The sequence below is a fragment of the Neophocaena asiaeorientalis genome, unplaced genomic scaffold, assembly GCF_003031525.2.
Source record: "Neophocaena asiaeorientalis asiaeorientalis breed wild unplaced genomic scaffold, Neophocaena_asiaeorientalis_V1.1 scaffold59, whole genome shotgun sequence".
In the NCBI taxonomy this organism is placed as follows: domain Eukaryota; kingdom Metazoa; phylum Chordata; class Mammalia; order Artiodactyla; family Phocoenidae; genus Neophocaena; species Neophocaena asiaeorientalis.
The window spans coordinates 5506114-5531298 of NW_020174268.1; the positions used below are offsets into that span (position 1 = coordinate 5506114).

Genomic DNA, 25185 nt, shown 5'->3' on the forward strand with positions numbered 1-25185 from the left:
TCAGAATCTCTTTTAGGGACACCTTTACTCTCTGGAGAAGTTCACATTTGCTTTAGATGTATGTTATTATGAAAGATCATGTAGAGTAGACTTATAGCTTTTTCTATCCATATTACTTGCTGACAGAGAGAGTCTGATTTCCTTCACATGATTAACTGGCAAATAGAGTGGAATGTCCAGAGAGTGATTATGCTGAGAGTTAATTTAAGTAGATAAGTAATGACATAAGACAGCTTGCCTGAGACCAAGAGTAAACTTCTCTCTGAGTCCTGAATGCGAACAGTGCTATAGATATAAATGCATAAATTTTCAGAAGTCAAATATTCCATTAAATACTTTCTTTAGATTAAAAAAATCAGATTCTGTATTAGTTATCTATTGCTATGTAAGAAATTACCCCAAACCTTAACAGTTTAGTAAAACAAATGTTTTACTTCGCACATAATTTCTGAAGGTTGGGAATCTGGGAGTGGTTTAGCTGTGTGGTTTTGGTTCCAGTTCTCTCAGGAAAGTTCCTCAAGTTGTCAACAAAGGCTGCAGTCAGCTTAAATATTTCCTGGAATTCGAGAATCCGCTACTAAGTTCACTCACACAGTTGTTGGCAGCCCTCATTCCTTCACTGGTCATTGGCCAGAGGCTTCATTTGTTTGCCACATAGACCTCTCCATAGGGTTACTTACTCCAAGGCAGCTGCTTTCGCCTAGAGCAAGAAGAGGTCAGAGAGAGAGAGAGAGAGAGAGAGAGAGAGAGAGAGAGAGAGAGAAAGCGGGCGCGGGAGCGTGCACCTAAGACGGAAACTGCAGGTTTTTTATAAACTAATCTCAGAACTGACATGCTGTCACTTCTGCTGTATGCCATTGACCACACAGACTAACCCTAGGACACTGTATAAGGGTGTAAATACCCAGTGGCAGGAATTATAGGGGTTATCTTGGAGGCCAGATGCCACAGTTGATATTTAGTGTCAGTTAGAAAGCAGATCTTATCATCCACTTTCTTCTTTGTGCTTTCCTGTGTTTTATTAAACCTATGGTATGGTTATGTCATATAACAGTCTAGAAATATTTATTGAGTGTCCACTATATGCTTGGCACTGGGTTTTGTTTTTGTTTTGTTTTTGCTGCTTTGGGTCTTTGTTGCTGCACATGGGCTTTCTCTAGTTGTGGTGAATGGGGGCTACTCTTCGTTGCGGTGCACATGCTTCTCATTGCGGTGGCTTCTCTTGTTGTGGAGCACGGGCTCTAGGTGTGTGGGCTTCAGTAGGTGTGGCTCGCAGGCTTAGTTGCTCCACGGCATGTGGGATCTTCCCAGACCAGGGATGGAACCCGTGTCTGCTGCATTGGCAGGCTGATTCTTAACCGCTGTGTCACTAGGGAAGTTGCCGGCACTGGGTTTTTATTTTAAGAACTCTCTAAAAGTCCCATCTGGAGAAGAAGTTAGACTTGGGATATATTTTGAAGTTAGAGCCAATATGACTTGCATGGATTGGACAGTAGAGAGTGAGAGAAAGAATAATAAACATGATTCTTTTTTGCTTTGGGCAACTGTATATAAGAAGTGTTAATGATATGGGAAAAACTGAGGAGGAGTGGGAATTTTTTGGTGATAGAGGACGATTACAGTTCATTTCAAATGAACATGTTGAATAAGGTGGAAGAGGACAGATGCTTCTGAAGTGACCCTATCAGTAGCTGGCAACTGGAGAGTTGTTTACCTTTATGTTCCTACTTCCTAGTAAAGCTCCTGTTACAGAATAGACATATGACGAATAATGGGTGGATGGATGCATGGATAACTAGGCGTTATTGTCATTAGCATCTCTACTTTACAGTTGAGAAAAGTGAATCATAACAAGGTTAAGCAACTTTCTCCAGGGTCATGCGGCCAGTAACTGGTCAGGACTTGAACCCTTGTGGTGTGGCTGCAGAGTCTGTGTTTCTATCCACTGCACCGTACTTCTTCTCATTATTATTATCATGGCATAGTCATTATCATAAACCTATATCTATATATCTCTGTGACCAATTGGGTTGGGGGAGATGGAGTAATAAAAGTTATACCTGAGTGAAACATGAAGACTGTTGGTGAACAAAATGCCACCTTCATCCTTGGAAGAGGCATTCACTTTGGTATAATCCTATTGTGCTAATTTAAAACACAACCAGGTAAACAGTCTATGGGTTAAACCATATCTGAAGAGAAAGTAAAATACCTGATTAGTAGCATACCTAAATCCTGTTAAACGCTCAGGTTTACTTGCATATCTTTGTGTCCTGAAATGTCTTTGTTTGAGAAAAGAGTGGGATTAGGCCACTCCTGCTGAATATATGTGAATTTGTTCCATTTATCCCATATGTAAAGATATTCAGTTTGTCAATGACTAGAAAATGTAAAACATTGAGTATGACATACATGATTTAGCTGGTGTTAATTGTTAGCATTATTTTACTCAGATGAAAGCCATTACTTACCTCGCACTTCAGAGTGCCCCTAATGAATACAGGAAAGAATGCCTTGACAATAGGGATTAGTACATTATGGTGGTTGTAGAATAAATCAGTATTGTTTATTTTTTAAAGACTTTAACTTAGTTTATTGTGGTTTTAGTTATACAGAAGATTTCAGGTTCTGTATAGTCAGATTGGTTCATCTTTTCCTTTATGAGTTCTGGGTTATGGTCAAACCTTAAAAGTCCTTTCTTATCAATAGAAACTTACACAAGCCTCTTAGATAGCCTCATCCACCAGAGGGCAGACAGCAGAAGCAAGAAGAACTACAATCCTGCAGCCTGTGGAACAAAAACCACATTCACAGAAAGATAGACAAGATGAAAAGGCAGAGGGCTATGTACCAGATGAAGGAACAAGATAAAACCCCAGAAAAACAACTAAATGAAGTGAAGATAGACAACCTTCCGGAAAAAGAATTCAGAATAATGATAGTGAAGATGATCCAGGACCTTGGAAAAAGAATGGAGGTAAAGATCGAGAAGATGCAAGAAATGTTTTAACAAAAACCTAGAAGAATTAAAGAACAAACAAACAGATGAACAATACAATAACTGAAATGAAAACTACACTAGAAGGAATCAATAGCAGAATAACTGAGGCAGAAGAACGGATATGTGATCTAGAACACAGAATGCTGGAATTCACTGCTGCGGAACAGAATAAAGAAAAAAGAATGAAAAGAAATAAAGACAGCCTAAGAGACCTCTGGGACAACACTAAACGCAACAACATTTGCATTATAGGGGTCCCAGAAGGAGAAGAGAGAGAGAAAGGACCAGTGAAAATATTTGAAGAAATTATAGTCGAAAACTTCCCTAACATGGGAAAGGAAATAGCCACCCAAGTTCAGGAAGCACAGCGAGTCCCATACAGGATAAACCCAAGGAGAAACACGCCAAGACACATAGTAATCAAATTGGGAAAAATTAAAGACAAAGAAAAATTATTGAAAGCAGCAAGGGAAAAATGACAAATAACATACAAGGGAACTCCCATAAGGTTAACAGCTGATTTCTCAGCAGAAACTCTACAAGCCAGAAGGGAGTGAAGCAGAGATAAATGAAATAGAAACAAAGAAAACAGCAGCAAAGATCAATAAAACTAAAAGCTGGTTCTTTGAGAAGATAAACAAAATTGATAAACCATAAGCCAGACTCCTCAAGAAAAAGAGGGAGAAGACTCAAATCAATAAAATTAGAAGTGAAAAAGAAGTTACAACAGACACCGCAGAAATGCAACACAGCCTAAAAGACTACTACAAGCAACTTTATGCCAATAAAATGGACAACCTGGAAGAAATGGACAAATTATTACAAAGGTATAACCTTTGTAACTGAACCAGGAAGAAATAGAAAATATGAACAGACCAATCACAAGTAATGAAATTGAAACTGTGATTAAAAATCTTCCAACAAACAAAAGTCCAGAACCTATGGTCAACTTATCTATTACAAAGGAGGCAAGGATATACAATGGAAAAGGCAGTCTCTTCGATAAGTGGTGCTGGGAAAACTGGACAGCTACATGTAAAGGAATGAAATTAGAACATTCCCTAACACCATACACAAAAATAAACATAATGGATTCGAGACCGAAATGTAAGACTGGACACTATAAAGCTCTTAGAGGAAAACATAGGAAGAACACTCTTTGACATATATCACAGCAAGATCTTTTTTGATCCACCTCCTAGAGTAATGGAAATAAAAACAAAAATAAACAAATGGGACCTAATGAAACTTCAAAGCTTTTGCACAGCAAAGGAAACCATAAACAAGACGAAAAGACAACCCGCCGAATGGAAGAAAATATTTGCAAACGAATCAGTGGACAAAGGATTATTCTCCAAAATATATAAACAGCTCATGTAGCTCAATATTAAAGAAACAAAGAACCCAATCCTAATATGGGCAGAAGACCTAAACAGACATTTCTCCAAAGGAGACATACACATGGCCAAGAAGCACATGAAAGTCTGCTCAACATCACTAATTATTAGAGAAATGCAAATCAAAACTACAATGAGGTATCACCTCACACCAGTTAGAATGGGCATCATCAGAAAATCTACAAACAACAAATGCTGGAGAGGGTGTGGAGAAAAGGGAACCCTCTTGCACTGTTGGTGGGAATGTAAATTGATACAGCCACTATGGAGAACAGTATGGAGGTTCCTTAAAAAACTAAAAATAGAATTACCATATGATCTAGCAATCCCACTCCTGGGCATATACCCAGAGAAAACCATAATTCAAAAAGACACATGCACTCCAATGTTCACTGCAGCACTATTTACAATAGCCAGGTCATGGAAGCAACCTAAATGCCCACTGACAGACCAATGGATAAAGAAGATGTGGTACATATATACAGTGGAATATTACTCAGCTATAAAAAGGAACGAAATTGAGTCATTTGTTGAGATGTGGATGGATCTAGAGACTGTCATACCGAGTGAAGTAAATCAGAAAGAGAAAAACAAATATCGTATATTAACGCATATATGTGGAACCTAGAAAAATGGTACAGATGAACCGGTTTGCAGGGCAGAAGTTGAGACACAGATGTAGAGAACAAACGTATGGACACCAAGGGGGGAAAGCCGCCAGGCGGTGGGGATGGTGGTGTGCTGAAATGGGCGATTGGGATTGAGATGTGTACACTGATGTGTATAAAATTGATGACTAATAAGAACCTGCTGTATAAAAAAAAACATTAAAAATTTTTTAAGTAAATGAAGTAGTTATAAAGAAGGAGGTGAAGGGTTGAAAAAAGTAACTATGTGAGGTAATGAATGCTAATGAGCTTGATTGTGGTGATCGTTTCACAATGTATGAAGCCATCACGTTGTGCACCTTAAATATATATGACTTTTGTCAATTATACTTCAATAAAGGTGAAAAAAGATTTTTTAAAAGTTATAAAGATATTCTCATATACTTCGCATACTTTTCAATTTTGTTTTTTAACATAAGTAATTGATTTTCTATATATTACGAAAGTTTAATTTCTTTTTCAAATTGCTAGCTAATTTTTCACCTTTTATTGAATAGACTGTCTTCATATTTTTACAAAATCTGCTTATATTCTACAGTGATTTGTATTTTTATTTACGGATACACCGCTTTTCCTTTTGAAATAAACCTAGCATCTTGGCCATCTGTCTGTTTTCTTGCCCTTTAGTTCAAGTACTAAAAGAGTAGAATATATATGGCCCCCATTTTTATGGACTTGCAAGCTTTCACCTCCAGAAAGTTACAGTTTTTGAATCAAGGTTTTTAATGGTTTTTACTGCTGGTCTTACTTTTTTGTAAATGGTATTTTAAAAATTATGCTTTTAAACTGTTTGCTTGGTATATAGAAACATAATTATTTTTCATATTGATTTCATAACAGTACAGAAACCTTGCTAATCTCTCTTATTCTAATAATTTCACTGTAGATCCTTTTGAATTTTCTTTATCAACAGATAAATCATTTGTGAATAATGGTATTTTTGTTCTTTCTTCCTTTCCAGTCTTTTTTCTTTGACTTATTGAGCAGACTGGAACTTCAAGTATAATGCTGAATAGAAAGCATGATAACTGGACAACCTTGTCTTATCTCCAGTTTTTTAAGGGGAATGCTCTTAACGTTTCACCACTATGTATAATGTTGGCTGTGGTTTTTCTGTTTATTTGTAGATGTCATTTATCAAATTTGGAATATCCTTCTGTTCCTGGTTTACAAAGAGTTTTCTTTCTTTTTTTTTTTTAATGACAAATGGGTTTTTAAATGAGAACTTTTTCTGCACTGATTTTGACAAGATTTTTCACCTTAGATTTATTAGTGAGGTGAATTGCATTATAGATTTTCTAATGTTGAACTAATTTTGCAACCTGGATAAACTCAACCTGGTAAATGATATATTCTTTTTAACACTGCTGTTGTGGGTTGCTAATATTTCTGGTTCAGAATTTTTGTATCTCTGTTCATGAGCGAGAATGGGCTATAATTTACCTTCTTGTAATGTCCTTGACAGTTTTTAGTATCAGTGTTGTACTAGCCTCATAAAATGAGATAGAGTTGGAGCAGAAGTGGAATTATCTTTTCCTTGAATGTTTGGTGGAATTCACTGGTAAAACCAGCGGTGCTTGATGTTTTCTTTGTGGGGAGACTTTTAATTACTGATCCAAGTTCTTTAATAGTTTATAGGACTGTTGAGGTTTATTTATTTCTTATTGAGTTTGGTCAATTTATATTTTTGAGGAATTTTCCACTTGGTCTAAGTTTTCCTATGAATTGACATAAATTTTTTCACAACCCTATTATCTTTCTAATCTTCGTAATGGTGGCTCCAGTTTTGTTCCTAATACTATTTATCTGTCTCTTCTCTTTTTCTCAGTCGATCTGACTGGAGTTTTGTTTAATTTTATTAGTTATTTCAAAGTACCAGTTATTAGCTCAGTTGATCAAACCATGTGTTTTATCTTTGTTTTCAGTTTCATTAAATCCTGTTCATGTCTTTATTATTTTCTTCCTTCTACTTTCTTTGGGTCTCTTCTGTGTTTCTTTCCGTAACTTTTAATTTCTTTTCTAATACAAGCATTTGAAGTTATACATATTCCTAGTTCTTTATTTTATGTGTAATACAAAAATTGGCAGTCATTATTTTCAAGGTGGAGAAAAGAATCTTATTCTGACTTCAAAATCGCTGTTGTCAATTATGACTAAATTCATAATGCTCACCATGTCAAACCATATGATTTTGATATATACATTGGAGACTCATACTTACCAATGTTGTTTTAATGTCATCTTGTTTCATATAGGAGTCACCTTTATTTGATCTTATTAAACAAGCAAAGGACCGAGAAGGACCAGCTGATCACCTTGAACCTGCTTGTACTCTCAACCTTCCTCTCCAGAATAATCACACTGCAGCAGATATGTAAGTAGAATATCTGTTGTGTCAATCCATTCAACTTGCAAATAGATTCTGAGCATAGTGTGACGCAAGATGTTACACAAAAGCTGTAGGGAATAGAATTTTGAATAAGACATTTGTCCTGCTTTCAGGGATCAGGAATATAAGATACATGCCCCAAATAAAGTTCATATACAGTGGTACAGAGTGCTACTGAAATCACTCAGGTTTGGTGTATGAGGACACCTTTCATGCAGAGATGGCAATTTAGATAGTCCTCAAAGGTAGAGCAGGATTTCAACGTGGAAACTGGAGAGGAGGGAAGAGACCAAAATAGCATGAATCCCAAAGTATAGCAGCCAGGAAAGCAGGAAACATTTTTCAGGGAGTACAGCTCAGTGCATCTGGAGTGAAGCATAGGATGGGGCAAAGGGAGTAGTGTGGGGTCCGAGACTAAAACGGTTGATTAGTGCATGATGGTGTGATGGAAGAAGAAGGAGATAACTAACATTTATTGAGGGTTCACTGTGTGCTGGACAGTGACCTAACAGCCCTGTAAGATAATAGACATGGCTGTCAGCCTCCATTATCTATGAAAAAGGAATTAGAAATCAAACTCAAGCAATCTGACCCCAAAGCCCATGCTCTTAAGCAGTCTAGCTACATTGCCTTTCATAGAAATGTGCCTAATGTTATGTTCCTGTTCAGTTCTGTATAGGAATTGACATTACAGCGTTCTGTGATTAGTGCAGGGACTGTTTTCCAGAGATGTCATTTCCATGATAATTTGTACCAAAGTATTTCTAGCATATGGAGCTTCTGCCTTCATGTATAAATTTGTTTGCTAGGTAATACATAAATATAAATAAGTCAAGCCTTATCTTTTTCTTTAATTCAATAAGCAGTTGTCTGTTAGGTGCCAGGAAGTGTTCTAGGCACTGGGAATACAAAGGCGAATAAGATGGACTAGGTCCTTCCCCTCATAGAGCTTACGGTCTGGAGGAAGGAAATAAACAGTGAACAAGTAAACTAATACATAAGGTTATTGTAGAATATAATAAGTTCTGTAATAGAAAGAAACAGAATGATGTGAAAGAGAGAAGCTAAGAGAGTGATAGAATGTTTAGGGAAGCTTTCTCTGATGAAGTGCTGTTTGACCTGAGACTTCAAGAACAAGTGGGTGCTGGCCAGGCAAAATCTGTATGATGTGCATAACAGGCACAGCGAACAGTATTAAGTGCAGTGGCCTTGGGTGGTCAAACTTAGCTGGTCTGAGGAACAGAAAGAAACCCCAAAGCAAACAAGAGGAAAATGGTACAAGATGGGGCTGGAGAGGCAAACTGGAGCTAGACCTTGTAGGTTCTCATAGGCCGAAGGGAGGAGTTTGGGTTTTAGAAGGGCAGTAGGAAAGCATTAAGGTTTTAAGCAGGGGTGCAGCTTGCTATAATTGGTATTTTTAAAGGGTCAGTTTCTGGCTGCTACTTGAAGTACAGGTGGGTTTGGAGGAGGGAAAGGAACAGGGCAAGGAAGAAAGTAGAAAGACCAGTTTGGAGAAAATTTCAGTAGTTCAAGTGAGAGATGTAAACGACTTGGTCTAAGATATGTCAGTAGAGATACAAAGAAATGGAAAGATCTGGGGTGTATTTTAGAGGAAGATTTAATAGAACTTTCTTTTGCATTGGGTTTGAAGATTGGGAAAAGGGAAAAATTAAAAATACCTCCTAAGTTTTTAACTGAAACCGGATGTAATGTGAAGCCATTTCTTGACATGGGAAGAATGGGAAAGAAATCAAGAGCTCCACTTTGGCCTTCTTAAGTCTGAGATTCAAGTAGTGAAGTCCAGGAGGTAATGTGGTCACCTAGAATTCAAGGTGGACTAACTTCTACCCAAGTTAAGTCAGTCTACAATATTGTTAGTTAGTGAATTGAAGGGAAATTCAAGAGTGATAATAGACTAGACCCTGGTACTTATAAAGTTATGATGGTGATTCCCGTTTCCTAGTGTACTAGTAAATATATTGCATGTACTAGAAACATCCATAGTAAGGTACAAATCCTACTTCCTGTTCAGAATGATTTCTCAGCTACTAAAACAAAATTAGAAAGTTATGCTTTGGTGTTTACTCCCTAGTACTTGCTCTTCATAGTAGGTTCTGGGATATTTTTAAAAGACTGTAAACCTTTTACTAATAGTGACCTTAATAAAAAGTGTTCTTGAACAAAAAAAAAGAAAGTAGACCTGGATTATCCTCTAAAATAAAGGGCAACACAGAGCAGTAGAAGGTCAGAAATTGAGAAATAATTTTACTAATATCTCTGCCTTGATTTATGCCTGACATATTTTTAGTATACAGGTATAAATCTGCCTTGATAATGTTACCTGAAATATTAATTCATATAATTGTGTACTATATAATTTAGGAGGGAGTATGTATGTGTAACTTAAGTGCTATGTATATGAACCATAGTTATCAATGAAATGATTTTAGGAGAGAATCAGAGAAATTGATATTTTGATATCAGTGGCTTGTTCTTTTAAGCTGGAAGAAGGACTGAACCAGAATTCTGGAACCAGAAATTCTGAACCAGAATTTTATGAACTCAGTCCCACTTTAATTATTAGAATTGAACATATAAACATATGCAGCTATTTTTTAAATAACTCAGTAATTCCCAAGAAAAGCCATTTATTGAAATAGAGTTAGAAATGATAAGGACAAGCTTAGTTTTCCTATTAATCTCTCTTTCCCAACTTGTATTTAAAGAGGGATTTGGTGTAGAACAGTAGATTAAATAGACAAGATGTGTTTGGATGCATGTGTACAGCCGTGAGTGTGTGTGTGTGTGTGTGTGTGAGCGAGAGAGAGAGAGAGAGAGAGAGATTCTTAGCAAACTTCAAATGAAGTCTTTTCCTTTGAATGTATCTAGGTATCTTTCTCCTGTAAGATCCCCAAAGAAAAAAGGGTCAACTACACGTGTAAATTCTACTGCAAATTCAGAGGCACAAGCAACCTCAGCCTTCCAGACTCAGAAGCCATTGAAATCTACCTCCCTTTCACTCTTTTACAAAAAAGGTTAGTAGATGATCACTCTCAAGAGCATGGACTCTGAAACGAGACTGACTGGATTCAAATCATGGCTCTTCTGCTTAACTAGGCGTGAATTTGGGCAAGTCGCTTTAATATCATATGACCCAGCAATCCCACTACTGGGCATATATCCTGAGAAAGCCATAATTCAAAAGGACATATGTACCCCAATGTTCATTGCAGCACTATTTACATTAGCCAGGTCATGGAAGCAACCTAAATGTCCAACAACAGATGAATGGATAAAGAAGGTGTGGTACATATATACAATGGAATATTACTTAGCCATGAAAAGGAATGAAGCTGGGTCATTTGTAGAGATGTGGATGGACCTAGAGTCTGTCATATAGAGTGAAGTAAGCCAGAAAGAGAAAAACAGATATCGTATATTAACGCATATATGTAGAATCTATAAGAATGGTACAGATGAACCTATTTGCAGGGTAGGAATAGAGGTGTAGACGTAGAGAACAGACATGTGGACATGGTGGGGAAGGGAAGGGTGGGATGAATTGGGAGATTAGGATTGACATATATACACTACCACGCGTAAAATAGCTAGCGGGAACATGCTATAAAGCACAGGAAGCTCAGCTCGGTGCTCTATGATGACCTAGATGGGTGGGATGGGGGTGGGGTGGGAGGGAGGTCCTATTGTGTCTATATAGGTACAAATATATAGACACCTATTGTGTCTATATAGGTACAAATATAGCTCATTCACTTCATTGTACAGCAGAAACTAACACAACATTGTAAAGCAATTAATCTCCAATTTTTTAAAAAAAGGGAAAAAAACTTTAATATCTCTATGCCTGTTTTCTCATCTGTAAAATGGAAATAATAATAATCTACCTTGTATGGGTTTTGAGATATTAAATGAATTAATACATAAAACGCTTCCAACAGTGCCTAGCACATAGTAAGCACTCAGAAAGTGTTAGGTGTTGTTATTGTCGCTGCTACTGTTATGCTTTCAAATTTATGCCTGGAAATATTTGCTCCTGACATTAGTTTTGCTGTTCAGGTGTGTGAGTTGAGATTATACAATGTGTTGTGGCCTAGTGCAGGTGCATTTCCTGGTAACCAGGTTGTATAGCATTCTCTGATTGTGTGTGTATGTGGTGGGGTGGGGAGGTCATTTGGGTGTCTGTGCATGTGTGTATACATGCAAGTGCACACCCACTTGGAGCTCTTTGAAGGAAAGTAAAAGGCCACATTCCTCTGTGATAAATCATTTTTCTGATTTTTATTCAAGTCAGAGATATACTGAACTTTATAGGCATGTTATAAGCTCTTACGTTAAGAGCATTGGTTCCAAAGTATGGTCCCCAACCAGCAGAATCCACCTCACCTGCTAAGTTGTAGAAATGAGAATTTTTGTTTGAGCCCTGCCCCTAGAACTACTCAGTCAGAAGCTCTAGGATGAGGCAAAAAAAAAAAAAAAAAATCATTGTTTTTACAAGCCCTCAATGCAAGTCTGATATAAGCCAAAGTTGAGGACCACTGGGATAAATTATTAACTAAAAAATTCTGATTACCGTATGCAAGTCTTTGAAAAGTAAATTTAAACCAAGGGTCATTATGTTTAAAGTAGATGGAGGAAAATTCAGTTTTGTGGACTACTTTTCTCCAACCTATGTTCCACTAGCATTTTTTAATAAACTCTCTAAATTTAATATCACACATATATACACTACCACGCGTAAAATAGCTAGCGGGAACATGCTATAAAGCACAGGAAGCTCAGCTCGGTGCTCTATGATGACCTAGATGGGTGGGATGGGGGTGGGGTGGGAGGGAGGTCCTATTGTGTCTATATAGGTACAAATATATAGACACCTATTGTGTCTATATAGGTACAAATATAGCTCATTCACTTCATTGTACAGCAGAAACTAACACAACATTGTAAAGCAATTAATCTCCAATTTTTTAAAAAAAGGGAAAAAAACTTTAATATCTCTATGCCTGTTTTCTCATCTGTAAAATGGAAATAATAATAATCTACCTTGTATGGGTTTTGAGATATTAAATGAATTAATACATAAAACGCTTCCAACAGTGCCTAGCACATAGTAAGCACTCAGAAAGTGTTAGGTGTTGTTATTGTCGCTGCTACTGTTATGCTTTCAAATTTATGCCTGGAAATATTTGCTCCTGACATTAGTTTTGCTGTTCAGGTGTGTGAGTTGAGATTATACAATGTGTTGTGGCCTAGTGCAGGTGCATTTCCTGGTAACCAGGTTGTATAGCATTCTCTGATTGTGTGTGTATGTGGTGGGGTGGGGAGGTCATTTGGGTGTCTGTGCATGTGTGTATACATGCAAGTGCACACCCACTTGGAGCTCTTTGAAGGAAAGTAAAAGGCCACATTCCTCTGTGATAAATCATTTTTCTGATTTTTATTCAAGTCAGAGATATACTGAACTTTATAGGCATGTTATAAGCTCTTACGTTAAGAGCATTGGTTCCAAAGTATGGTCCCCAACCAGCAGAATCCACCTCACCTGCTAAGTTGTAGAAATGAGAATTTTTGTTTGAGCCCTGCCCCTAGAACTACTCAGTCAGAAGCTCTAGGATGAGGCAAAAAAAAAAAAAAAAAATCATTGTTTTTACAAGCCCTCAATGCAAGTCTGATATAAGCCAAAGTTGAGGACCACTGGGATAAATTATTAACTAAAAAATTCTGATTACCGTATGCAAGTCTTTGAAAAGTAAATTTAAACCAAGGGTCATTATGTTTAAAGTAGATGGAGGAAAATTCAGTTTTGTGGACTACTTTTCTCCAACCTATGTTCCACTAGCATTTTTTAATAAACTCTCTAAATTTAATATCACAGTCATATTACCACTTAGGTAATCTACAAGTCTAGCATTTTTATAGAGAAATACACTATTTGTTTTTTGTTTTTAGGATTGGAAAAATTGAGGGACTTTGGAAATTCCATTATTTTAAAAAATAATTACCCTCTTGAATATTGATAGTGAGAATTTTCAACATCTGTGATGAGAGATTACCAGTGGAACTGAAGCAAACTCTATTTGGATTGTCTAATTTCACAAGATCTTAGGATCTTTTTCCCTCCGCCTCAACTTTATTTTATTTTATTTATTTAATTTATTTTTGGCTGTGTTGGGTGTTGGTTGCGGCACGCGGGATCTTCGTTGAGGCATACGGGATCTTTCATTGTGGCGCACGGGCGTCTCCCTAGTTGTGGCGTGCAGGTTTTCTCTCTCTAGTTGTGGTGTGCAGGCTCCAGGGCACGTGGGCTCTGTAGTTGTGGCGTGTGGGTTCCAGAGCGCGTGAGCTCTGTAGTTTGCGGCACGCAGGCTCTGTAGTTGAGGCGCAGGAGCTAAGTAGCGCACGGGCTTAGCTGCCCTGCTGCATGTGGGGTCTTAGTTCCCTAACCAGGGATCGAACCCACGTCCCCTGCATTGGAAGGCGGATTCTTTACCACTGGACCACCAGGGAAGTCCCTCTACCTCAATTTTAGGCTGTAATAATTTAGCAAAAGAATTTTTTTTGCTGAATAATGCTTTCAGCAAAGTATTATTTTGCCTTCTAGTATCTAGGACAGTGCTAAGGCTACAAATCATTTATTCATAAGTAAAACAGTGGTAGAGATGAAGTTAATGTTAAAATGCTATTTAACAGCATTTGGTTATAGCAATTCAATGTTTTGAGAAAATCCACTTGTGATACAAAATTAAGAGTAAATGTGATTAATTCCCCTTATTTTTCCAGTGTATCGACTAGCATATCTTCGACTAAATACCCTGTGTGCACGCCTTCTGTCTGACCACCCAGAACTAGAACATATCATCTGGACCCTTTTCCAACACACACTGCAAAATGAGTATGAACTCATGAGAGACAGGCATTTGGACCAGGTAAGAAAATTATGCACTTTTCCTACTCGACTCACTTGTTAGCTGTGTACTGATTTCTTAAGAAAAGGTTAGATTCACATGAGAAGCTGCATCGATTTAGTAGACTTAATATATATTTGCTTGTTGGCTACCCTTTATATTTTTGCTATATTTCTTACAAATGAGAGCTTTAGAGCTTGAGAATATTCAATAACTTATTTAATGGCATGAAAGATCTCACTGCAAAGCTCACTGAAGAAACTTTATCATAGGCTTTTTCTGTGTTGTGGTAAGCTAGAATTCATTTAGTGTGGAAGAAGCATGAGACTTAAGAATAGTTGATCTAGGACTTCCCTGGTCCAGTGCTTAAGACTCTGTGCTTCCACTGCAGGCTGCAGGGGGCATGGGTTTGATCCCTTGTTGGGGAACTAAGAACCCCCGGGGATCTTAGTTGATCTAAAAAAGATCTAAAAAAGAATAGTTGATCTAAAACAGTGTCAGATGAATAAATGAATGAGTTAATTTACAAAGACCATCTCTCATATCTTCCTCTTTCTTCTCTGTTTTTGGAATAATATTTTTGTAACAGTTTTATTGAGATGTAATTCATATACCATCCTAATTACCCATTTAAAATGTACAGTTCAGTAGTTTTTAGTATATTAACAGAGTTGTGCAACAATCACCAAAATCAGTTTTAAAATATTTTCATCATGTCAAAAAGAAACCCTGTACCTGTAGCATACACGCCTCTATTTTCCTACCCCCTCTAACCACAGGCAACATGCTAATCTACTTTCTGTCTTTATAGACTTGCCTCTTCTGGACATTTCATATAAATGGAATCATATAATGTTATCTTTTATGTCTGGATTCCTTCACTTACTATGTTTTCATTGTTCATCTGTGTTATAGCTTGTATCAGTACTTCATTTTTATTGCCAAATAATATTCCATTGTATGGCTATATACCACATCATGTTTATTTATTCATCAATTGATGTACATTTGGTTTCCACTTTTTGGCTATTATGAATAATGTTAATGAAAATTCATGTGCAAGTTTTTGGGTGGACATATGTTTTCATTTCTCTAGGGTATTTACCTAGGAGTGGAATTGCTGGGTCATATGGTAACTCTTTGTATTGCCTTTTGAGGAATGGCCAGATTGTTTACTAGCATGGCTACCCATTTTACATTCCTGTCAGCAGTGTATGGGGTTCCAGTTTCTTCACATCTACACCAACTTCTTATTTGCCTTTTGGATTATAGCCATCTTAATGGATGTGAAGTGATATCTCTGTGGTTTTGATTTGCACTTCCCTGATGGCTAATGATATTGAGAATCTTTTTGTGTTCTTATTGACCATTTGTATATCTTCTTTGGAGAAATAGTTATTCAGATACTTTACCTATTTGTTCATTGGGTTGTCTTTTTATTGTTGAGCCGAAAGGGTTTTTTATATATTCTACATGCAAGTTCTTTATCATGCAAATCCTTATATGATTTGCAAATCTTTTCTCTCACTCTCTGAGTTGTCATTTCACTTTCTTTTTTTTTTTTCATTTCACTTTCTTGATTGTGTTCTTTGAAGCTTTTGGTGCTTTAGTGCTTCAAAAGCTCAGATTTTCTTTTTCTTCTTGAGTCAGTTTTGGTAGTTCGTGTCTTTCCTTAAATTTTTCCATTTCATCTTAGATATCTATTTGGTTGATATGCAGCTGTTCATAATGTTCCCTTTTAATCTTTTTATTTTGGTAAGTTTGGTAGTATTTTTCCCAGTAAGAATGATATTTTGAGCAAAAGATGAATTATTGTATAAAGGTATAACCTACAAATATGTATATTTTACAAGAGCATATTTGAACTCTAAATTCTAGTATGTTCGATTTTTTTTAAGTAGGCGCTTATTGCCTTATGGGTCTACTGCTTTTCTATAATATAGAAAGATAGACAGTAGTGCTAAGGATTTCTAAAGAGATTAGGTATCTGGAATCAAGAAGATTTTGTGAGAGGTATCTTAGGTAAAGTATTGAAATAGAACAGTGTGAATTAGCAAAGAGGATACTTGGATGGCATTCTAAACGGGAGAAATAGTAGTATTGGGGCTGTTTAAGATGCTAAACAAGGGATGTTGAGTAGGTATTCTTGGCAGTAGATGGGAGCAAGAATGTTGCAGAAGATATCAGTTCTTAAATTAGGTAGTAAAATTCAGACAAATTAAGAAAGTTCGATGTTTCAAAGTCATAGAAAATCACTTCAAATTTTATTTTTATGTTTAAAATACCCTTCTCTTTAAATGTAATACGTGTATAGAGTAATCCATATATCATAAGGATACATCTTAATGTAAATTCATCAACTGAACTCATCTATGAAAGCAAATCAAGAAACAGAACATTGTCAACAGAAGACTGTCTCCTGTCCCCTTCCAGTTACTGCATCCCCCTTAACACCACCACTGAGTATAGTCAATAGTATTTTATCTAATAGTTTGAACCCTTTTCACACCTGGCGTTTTTTTTTTAAGTGCTAGTTAAACAGTTAATTGATTCCAGTTTCAACTTTTCTCTTCTGAGAAACATTTAAGGAACAGTAGCCAAAGTTAGGGTTATTTACAAACCAGATGATCATTCCTGAATAACTGAGAGTTGGCTATTTGCATTCTGTTCTTTAAATACTTTACATGTACATTCAAACTGAGCTCAGGATGGGAAAAGATAATTCTGTAGGAAATTAAATTTCCATTTTTTGAAACTAAAAGAAAGATAACAGTGTTTTTTAGAGTACAACCATGCAATAAAATCCTGACTATTTTTATATCACATTTATTTACTAGATTATGATGTGTTCCATGTATGGCATATGCAAAGTGAAGAATATAGACCTTAAATTCAAAATCATTGTAACAGCATACAAAGATCTTCCTCATGCTGTTCAGGAGGTAGGTAATTTTCCATGGTAAGAATTTTCCAGATATATACATATCTGTAATATGGATAGCTTCAGTCATTAATTATATCATATGTTCTGACTGTATTATATAAATTTACATATCAACTTTTTACTTTCGTATTATTGGTTAATTATTTGTAACTAAAATGTAATTGGGAAGTTAACACACTTTAGTATTCAAATTCATACTATAAAGTAAATAAAGAATACTATATCGCTGACAATAAACAGGATATTTGTAATAAACTTTTACACAAATATATAAAAAACATACTGTATATATCTTTGACATTTCACTGCTAGTAGAGCAGCTGTAATCCAAGCCTAAGATGGCTTTTTCGGATTGTTTTTGCCTGTAAAATAGTATTATGAACTATTAAAATAGAAAATCTAGGCTTCCCTCATGGCACAGTGGTTAAGAATCCACCTGCCAATGCAGGGGACACGGGTTTGAGCCCTGTTCTGTGAAGTTCCTACATGCCACAGAGCAACTAAGCCCGTGCACAACTACTGAGCCTGCGCTCTAGAGCCCGTGAGCCACAACTACTGAACCTGCGCTCTAGAGTCCGTGAGCCACAACTACTGAGCCCGTGAGCCACAACTACTGAGCCCGTGTGCCATAACTACTGAGCCCGTGTGCCACAACTACTGAAGCCCATGCATCTAGAGCCCGTGCTCCGCAGCAAGGGAAGCCACTACTCACCACAGCTAGAGAAAGCCCGTATGCAGCAACAAAGACCCAATGCAGCCAAAAATTAATTAATTAATTAAAAAAAAAAAGTCTAAGGAGTTAAATACCCAAATTCATTTAACAAGTGTTTTTGCTCTTCTTCCTCAGACATTCAAACATGTTTTGATCAGAGAAGAGGAGTATGATTCTATTATCGTATTCTATAATTCAGTCTTCATGCAGAGACTGAAAACAAATATTTTGCAGTATGCTTCCACCAGGGTATGTTAAAAAGCATCCTTTGTTTGGGAAAATCTAATTATAAAGCAGTGGATCTCACTAAAACGTTAAGTAATCTACTTTTTTTGTTTTTCCTCTAGCCCCCTACCTTGTCACCAATTCCTCACATTCCTCGAAGCCCTTACAAGTTTTCTAGCTCACCTTTACGGGTTCCTGGGGGGAACATCTACATATCACCCCTGAAGAATCCGTATAAAATTTCAGAAGGTCTGCCTATGCCAACAAAAATGACTCCAAGATCAAGGTTTGTGTTTTCGTTTTAGGGAAGTGGTGAAGAATAAGAGGGACTTATTTTGATCCAAGCTTAAGAACACAAAGCTTTCTTCATTTAAAATAAGCTAGATTTGAGACCCTAATTTCCTCATTTATATTAAGTGATGTGATAAGAATTGGGGGTCCGGGGGGAGGTAATCTGTTTACTTAGATGGGTTTGCACATTTAATCATCAGCTTTCCTGGCTGCTAGGGTCTGTTCTTTTGTAAACAATCTGAGCACCAGTTTGATGATAATTTTCAAGTCACTCCCATGTTTTTGTAAGTAGCCGGTCTGCTAAACAAAGTAGATTACTTTTGGTTAAGAATTTTTATTATGGAGTTTATTGAGTGTCCTGTGAACTCTTTCTGTGGATGTGTTCATCTTGCTTATAAAAATGTAGATGACTGATTAAATGTAGGTGACTGTAAATTAAGTCTTTAGAAGTCCATCCCTAATTGTGCCTGTGGCCTCTTTGTATTAACTTGGGCAGGTCTCAGGGTGCTGTGGCTCAGGTAAATGATGAGTGTGAAACTGTTTTAAATTCTCAGATGAAAGGTTCTGTGCAACTACAAATCAGTATATTATCTTCCACATCCAACAGCAAGTGCTCTCTGGCTTTTGAAGTACTTCAGTTGACTCATTATGTGTTATCAAGGGCTATTTAAAACTGACTTTATTTGGATAAAGTGGAGGCAGATTAGCTTGTAAAGTCTCAGAAAACGTTAGCCCATATAGTTGTACTTAATGGGCAAGAAAAACAAGAAGGGGATATATAGAAAACCCTATAGAAAAAATTTGTGTGGTGTGTTTAATTATATAAATAATGCACACTCATAAAAATTTCAAACTCTACAGTAAAAGAAAAAGTAGAAAATAATTGGCAAAGGATATAAATGCTCCCATGTGCCCCTGTATCGTCTTCTGTTTATTTGGTGTTCTTATAGTTGAGTATCTGTGTACTGATATCTACAAATTACATTATAAGCTGCTGAGATGCCACACCATGTCTAATTTGTACACATGAAAACGTATACTTAGCTCAATTTTTAATGGTGATAATTAACCCATGTTATGCTGATAATGATGGCTTTTTTGCTGATCTTAGTTAAATCACTTCCAGGTTGGAGTCCTTTAGCAAAAAAGTCACATTCTGAAAATACTGATAAATCATTGATCAAGTATTAAGAGAGCATCTTTTTTTTTTTTGCGTTACGTGGGCCTCTCACTGTTGTGGCCTCTCCCGTTGCGGAGCACAGGCTCCGACGCACAGGCTCAGCGGCCATGGCTCACGGGCTCAGCCACTCCGCGGCATGTGGGATCCTCCCGGACCGGGGCACGAACCCGCGTCCCCCGCATCGGCAGGTGGACTCTCAACCACTGTGCCACCAGGGAAGCCCTAAGAGAGCATCTTAACACTCTACATATTCAGCATATTTAGTTAAATCAAATATATCAGTATATAGAATTATGGCCACTTATCAAAGAATTGGAGGACAATAAAATCCATATATTTATTGATTCCATGTACATATGATCAAATCTTTGTGTGTCAGGCTAATGCTGTTCTTCACCTTTATTATCAGGAGCGTAAGTTATATGGTTCAAGCAAGGACAAACTAATAAGAGATTTCTGATTCTAGGATATGTGTTAAATAGCCTTTACTATTATAGTAAATATATTTACTATGCTATATATAGATCCTAATTAGAATTCTGATTATCACATATAAGTTTTTGCCAAATGTAACTTGAATTTTTAATGAGAAAAGGTGAAAGAAATTTTAATTGTTAGTCATTGATTTATGAAGAATTAAGTATGGATAAACTTAAAAGTTTCTTTTACCCTTTTTAAATGAGAACAATGGCAGAATATGTTCTTGCAGACATGCAGGTCTTGTTTTAAAAAATCTAAGGAACCAGTTCAGTGTTTGACTAGACTAGCAGTACCAGAATAAGTCTCTAATGAGTATAATTTGTCAGTGGTTCCAGGGGTAGAGGAAACCTTTGATTTGGCACTCCTGGTAGTTCAGAATGACGTGTGTATGTTCACCTCTGCACAGTTGGATATGATTTGCATTTACTAATTTGTATTTTATATTAACTTGACAGGATCTTAGTATCAATTGGTGAATCGTTTGGGGTGAGTACTTTTCCTGTGAAATACAATAGTATGCACTATAACTATAAAAGAAATCGAGAATTTCTATAATTGAATTTACAAATGCTATTATTCAAGCACCTCATTCAGGCATATTGCATAGAATTTAGAAGACATCAGATTTATTTTCAAATCAGATTAATTTTAAATCATATTCATAATTGGTGAATTTCAAAGTTGTTTTCTAAACATTTCTTTGAGATTATATATGTGTGTGTATACATTCATGTCTATACATACAGATATATGCATTATATAATCTCAAAGGAATGTTTTAAAAAACAGCTTTGAAATTCACTAATTTGAAATAAGATACTCCAAAATGTAATCACTGTGTCCAGATGTCACCAGCCAGTCCTTACCCACTGGTCTCCTTCTATACATATACACACTTTTGCTTTTCTTCCTCTCCAAATTCTAGGATATTCTTTCCCTGTTAAATTGATAAGGAATTGGTTACACGCCCCAGTGTAAGTGAGAGAGTCTGTGGTGGTCTTTGTTCCAGAGGAATGCAGGGCAAAGTTTAGCTTTGAAATGGTTATTCTAGTCTGGGAACCCATTACTCTAGCTGGCCTTTGATTACCATCACTAATTCAGCAGTCCTGTATTCAGTATGCATTACTATTAATGTTTCATACCACCCACCCCTCTGCCTATATTTATTATTTATTGCTGCGTAACAAATCACCCCCAAACTTAGTAACTTAAACCTTTTTCATCTCAGTTTCTGTGGGTCAGTACGCAGGCATGGCTTAGGATCCAGGGTCTCTCCAGACAAGGCTGCAGTCAGTGTGTCACCTGGAGCTGCACTTATCTCCAGGCTCACCTGGAGGAAGACCTCTCAGAGACTCATTCATATGGCTGTTGGCTGATCCGCGATGGCTACTGGTCCAAGGCATCAGTTCCTTGACACGTGGGCTTCTCCGTAGGGTGACAGGCTACTCACAACATAGCAGCTTGCTTCTCCCAGAGCAAGGACTCCAAGAGAGGGAGGCAGGGAACGAGGGAGATAAACAAGCGAAATGGAAGTCAGTCTTGTTGTAATCTTGGAAGTGACTTTCCATCACTTTTGCCACATTATTTTGTCAGGAGCAAGGCACCACCAGGTCCAACCCACAGTCAAGGAGATGAGGATTAGTGAGAGCCATTCTAGCGTCTGCCTGCTGCACTGCCCCAAATGAAATAACTAGAGAACCATAAATGTTTGTATACTAAAAGACCAAATGTTAAAATGTTTGTTACAAACAGTAAATGCTGTGACATTTAGCTCAATGTAGGCTGCAGCTGTCAGGCTTCACAAAGGGGATATGGACCACATAAATAGGATTGGATCTGGATAAGTATAGAGTAGTGGTCTTCAAACTTTTTTGCTTGCCATAGCCTCTAAAAGAATTGAGAAAATGTTATATGTACTTATATATTTTAAAGCTGATAACTGAAAATCTTATAAATTTAATAGGTGCCCAGAATTTTGTTTCTATCATATTGTACATGTGCTCTAAATATATTTTCCATCAAAATCTGGTTTTGCATTTAATTTTTTTGAAATTTAGTTCATTTAATTTTTGGAAAATAAAGCATAATTAGCAAAGCTAATCCTTACTGTCAAATCAGTCAAATCGCATTTAATTTCTATCAGAAAGTCTGATTTCATTCTTGAGTTCAAATAAATGTGTTAATACACATCATTGAGATTATCACCTCACTCTGGTTCTGAAATAGATAGACAAGACATAGAGTTTTTCCATGTGTTTGTCTTTTGGATAAAATAAGGTATTGTGCCCCCTTTGGTATTTCTTACCAAAGCTTTCTTTGCTGTGAAAGGATTCTCCCTCAGGAGATAAATATCTCAGATCATCTCTAGTAATACTTGGATGGACTCAAATGCTTAAGTTTTTTGGATATTTAATATTTTATTTTAAAACTTTTAGAGTTAGGATATCAACAAATACTGATATCCTAACAATACATCAATAATGGCTTCAAATATATAGTATGACTTGTCAACATGATACCCATAAAGTGAGCCCAAAATTATTATTCACTAAACATCGCTTATTAAATTCCTGTGACATTCTTTCCGGTTATGCTGTGCTCTAAAAAGAAAAAAAAAAATCTGTCAAAAATAAGGTTCCAGGAAGCTGTTCCAACTTTGCATGCTTCTGAGAAGTAGACCTAGTTTTGTGTGTGAGTAGGTTCTGAAAACGAGGAACTAGGACTTTTGGAGTAGTCATCAGAGTTGTTGGGAAGACACAGGAGGGTTTGAAAATAGCAGGTATTTAACTGGGGCAGAGTTAGGTGCAGTTAGTCTGATTTTAACATTTTTCACGTCTCTTATTTGGTCCATAAAAGCAGAAAATTAAAATGCAGATATTACCTCTGCCTGATTTTTGACCCACCTCAAACCTACAATTAGGGGTTGCTAACTGCAAAGTGGTGGCATTTAATGATTTAAAACAAAGAATTCCATAATTTGCAGACTTCTGAGAAGTTCCAGAAAATAAATCAAATGGTGTGTAACAGTGACCGTGTGCTCAAAAGAAGTGCTGAAGGAAGCAACCCTCCTAAACCACTGAAAAAACTGCGCTTTGACATTGAAGGATCGGATGAAGCAGATGGAAGGTAGGAGCCGTTTTTCAGGAGCTGAGCTGGTCATGGGGAGAACCCAGAGTGCCAGCCCTACTCCCGACTTACACCAGTCCTTCTCATGCCAGTTTTATTTGGAAATTATGAGGATTGCTCAAAATAGTAGGTGTGACTGCATCCCAAAGTTAAAAGCACCATGTAAATCTACTGAAATTAATTGAAAATATCAGATGTTAAAAATCTGGTCATTTTTTTACAAAGCTATTCATAAAATTTTGTTAGTTTTGATTAACATTAGATTTTTAAATGCTTACTCTTGAAAAATGCTACTGTGTTTCATAAGAACCACTGAAAAAATAGGATCATAAATTTGTGACATTTATATTTTAGATGTTCGATTTATAAACCTTTGAAATTAAAAGCTCCTCACTAAAATAAGAGCATAAAAAGTCATTGAAAACATAGTTATTGGAAATCTGAAGTTTTCATTTATACATATACATATGAAATATTTTGCATTTTTTAAATCTGCAGTAAACATCTCCCAGGGGAGTCCAAATTTCAACAGAAACTGGCAGAAATGAGTAAGTACTTATCATTAAACCTTATGTAAATGAACAGTCATTTACATTGCAGAAAGCCTTTTCACATTATAAAAGAATAAGTTTATAGAGTCCCTTCAATTAGTGACTTGCTTATGCGTTCAAGATATAATTCGCTCAAGCATGTGTTATTTACTAGTCTGTATGGATTAGATGTGTGATGCAAAGTGAAGGTCATCTTCATCCTTCCTAAAATCTGTGCGGGAAGACCAAGAAGTGAAACCAAATCTTCAACACGAATGGCTGTGGTTAGAAAATATTTTAGGATAGCAGAACTGTAATGAGGTACCTTTATTTAAGAGTATTGGATGTTGGCAAGAATGTTATAAACTTAGCATATATAAACATTGTCACCCTTATTTAAAGAATAATCTTTTATTCTGCTATTACTGAACTTCCCTAATTTGCAAGTTTTAGAACTTACTTTAAACAAAAGTTTTTCATTACTGGAAATCAGAATTTTGATAAAGCACACAAGAGCATTTTCCAAGTTATACAGAGTGACTTAAGTTTGGAATGTTAAGGCAAATGGACTTCTCTCCTAAGCTACTCTGACACTATGAAAGATTAACCCAAGTGTAGTAGATGGGAAGCACATTAAGAAAAAGATCCGTGTGCACTGACTGCTACTGCGTTGTCTTAGAGACGTAGCCGTGAGGGTGAGTGTGACGTTTCCTGATAATCTGGTGCCAGACCCATTAACAGGAAACAGAGCTGGGTCTTGGAAAGAAGACAAATATTTAGGAGATAATAAGAATTAAAACTGTCATTCCTAGGTCATAGGACATATCAGTAAGATCAGTACCAGTTAAAATGTGACTTTTGAAAAAGGGGCTTTCTCTCAATATGTCTCTGTAGATACTAACTTTGAAATATAAAGTGTTTTTAAAAATACTTTTGATTTTTTAAACCGTATTTCTATGTGTATTATTTTGAAGAGTACTGTTGAAACTAAATTAAATTTTGTGGTTATAAATGGATCTCTTTTTGGATTTTACATCAACTAATATACTCCTGTTTTAACTTTTAAATAGTTGTAGCTTTTCCCCCCAGTACATGAAAATAGACATGAAGCTTATAACCAAAATCAGACCTTAAAAACATGTGGAAGCATTTTGGAACCCACAAATATGCATTTTAAAAGGAGCAGAAAGCTGTAAAAACGTGTATATTTTCTTATAGAAGAGCTCAGTTGCTGTAGTCAGTACATTTCGCAGTGACACACTTAGCTATGACCAGGAATTCCCTCTGCCGGGCTGAAGTTCAGGGTCTTTGTGCAGCTG

The 25185-nt window shown here is 36.5% G+C and overlaps 1 protein-coding gene across 1 annotated transcript in view; it reads left to right on the top strand.

The window, feature by feature from the left end:
* RB1 (RB transcriptional corepressor 1) overlaps positions 1-25185 on the top strand; it is a 126677-nt gene that overhangs the window by 100199 nt on the left and 1293 nt on the right. Inside the window, exons 18-26 of the mRNA XM_024755424.1 lie at positions 7322-7440; positions 10345-10490; positions 14254-14399; positions 17216-17320; positions 18170-18283; positions 18382-18545; positions 20666-20696; positions 23194-23336; positions 23835-23884. Of these exons, the coding sequence (XP_024611192.1) occupies positions 7322-7440; positions 10345-10490; positions 14254-14399; positions 17216-17320; positions 18170-18283; positions 18382-18545; positions 20666-20696; positions 23194-23336; positions 23835-23884 (1018 nt within the window). The remainder of the gene's footprint in view (positions 1-7321; positions 7441-10344; positions 10491-14253; positions 14400-17215; positions 17321-18169; positions 18284-18381; positions 18546-20665; positions 20697-23193; positions 23337-23834; positions 23885-25185) is intronic.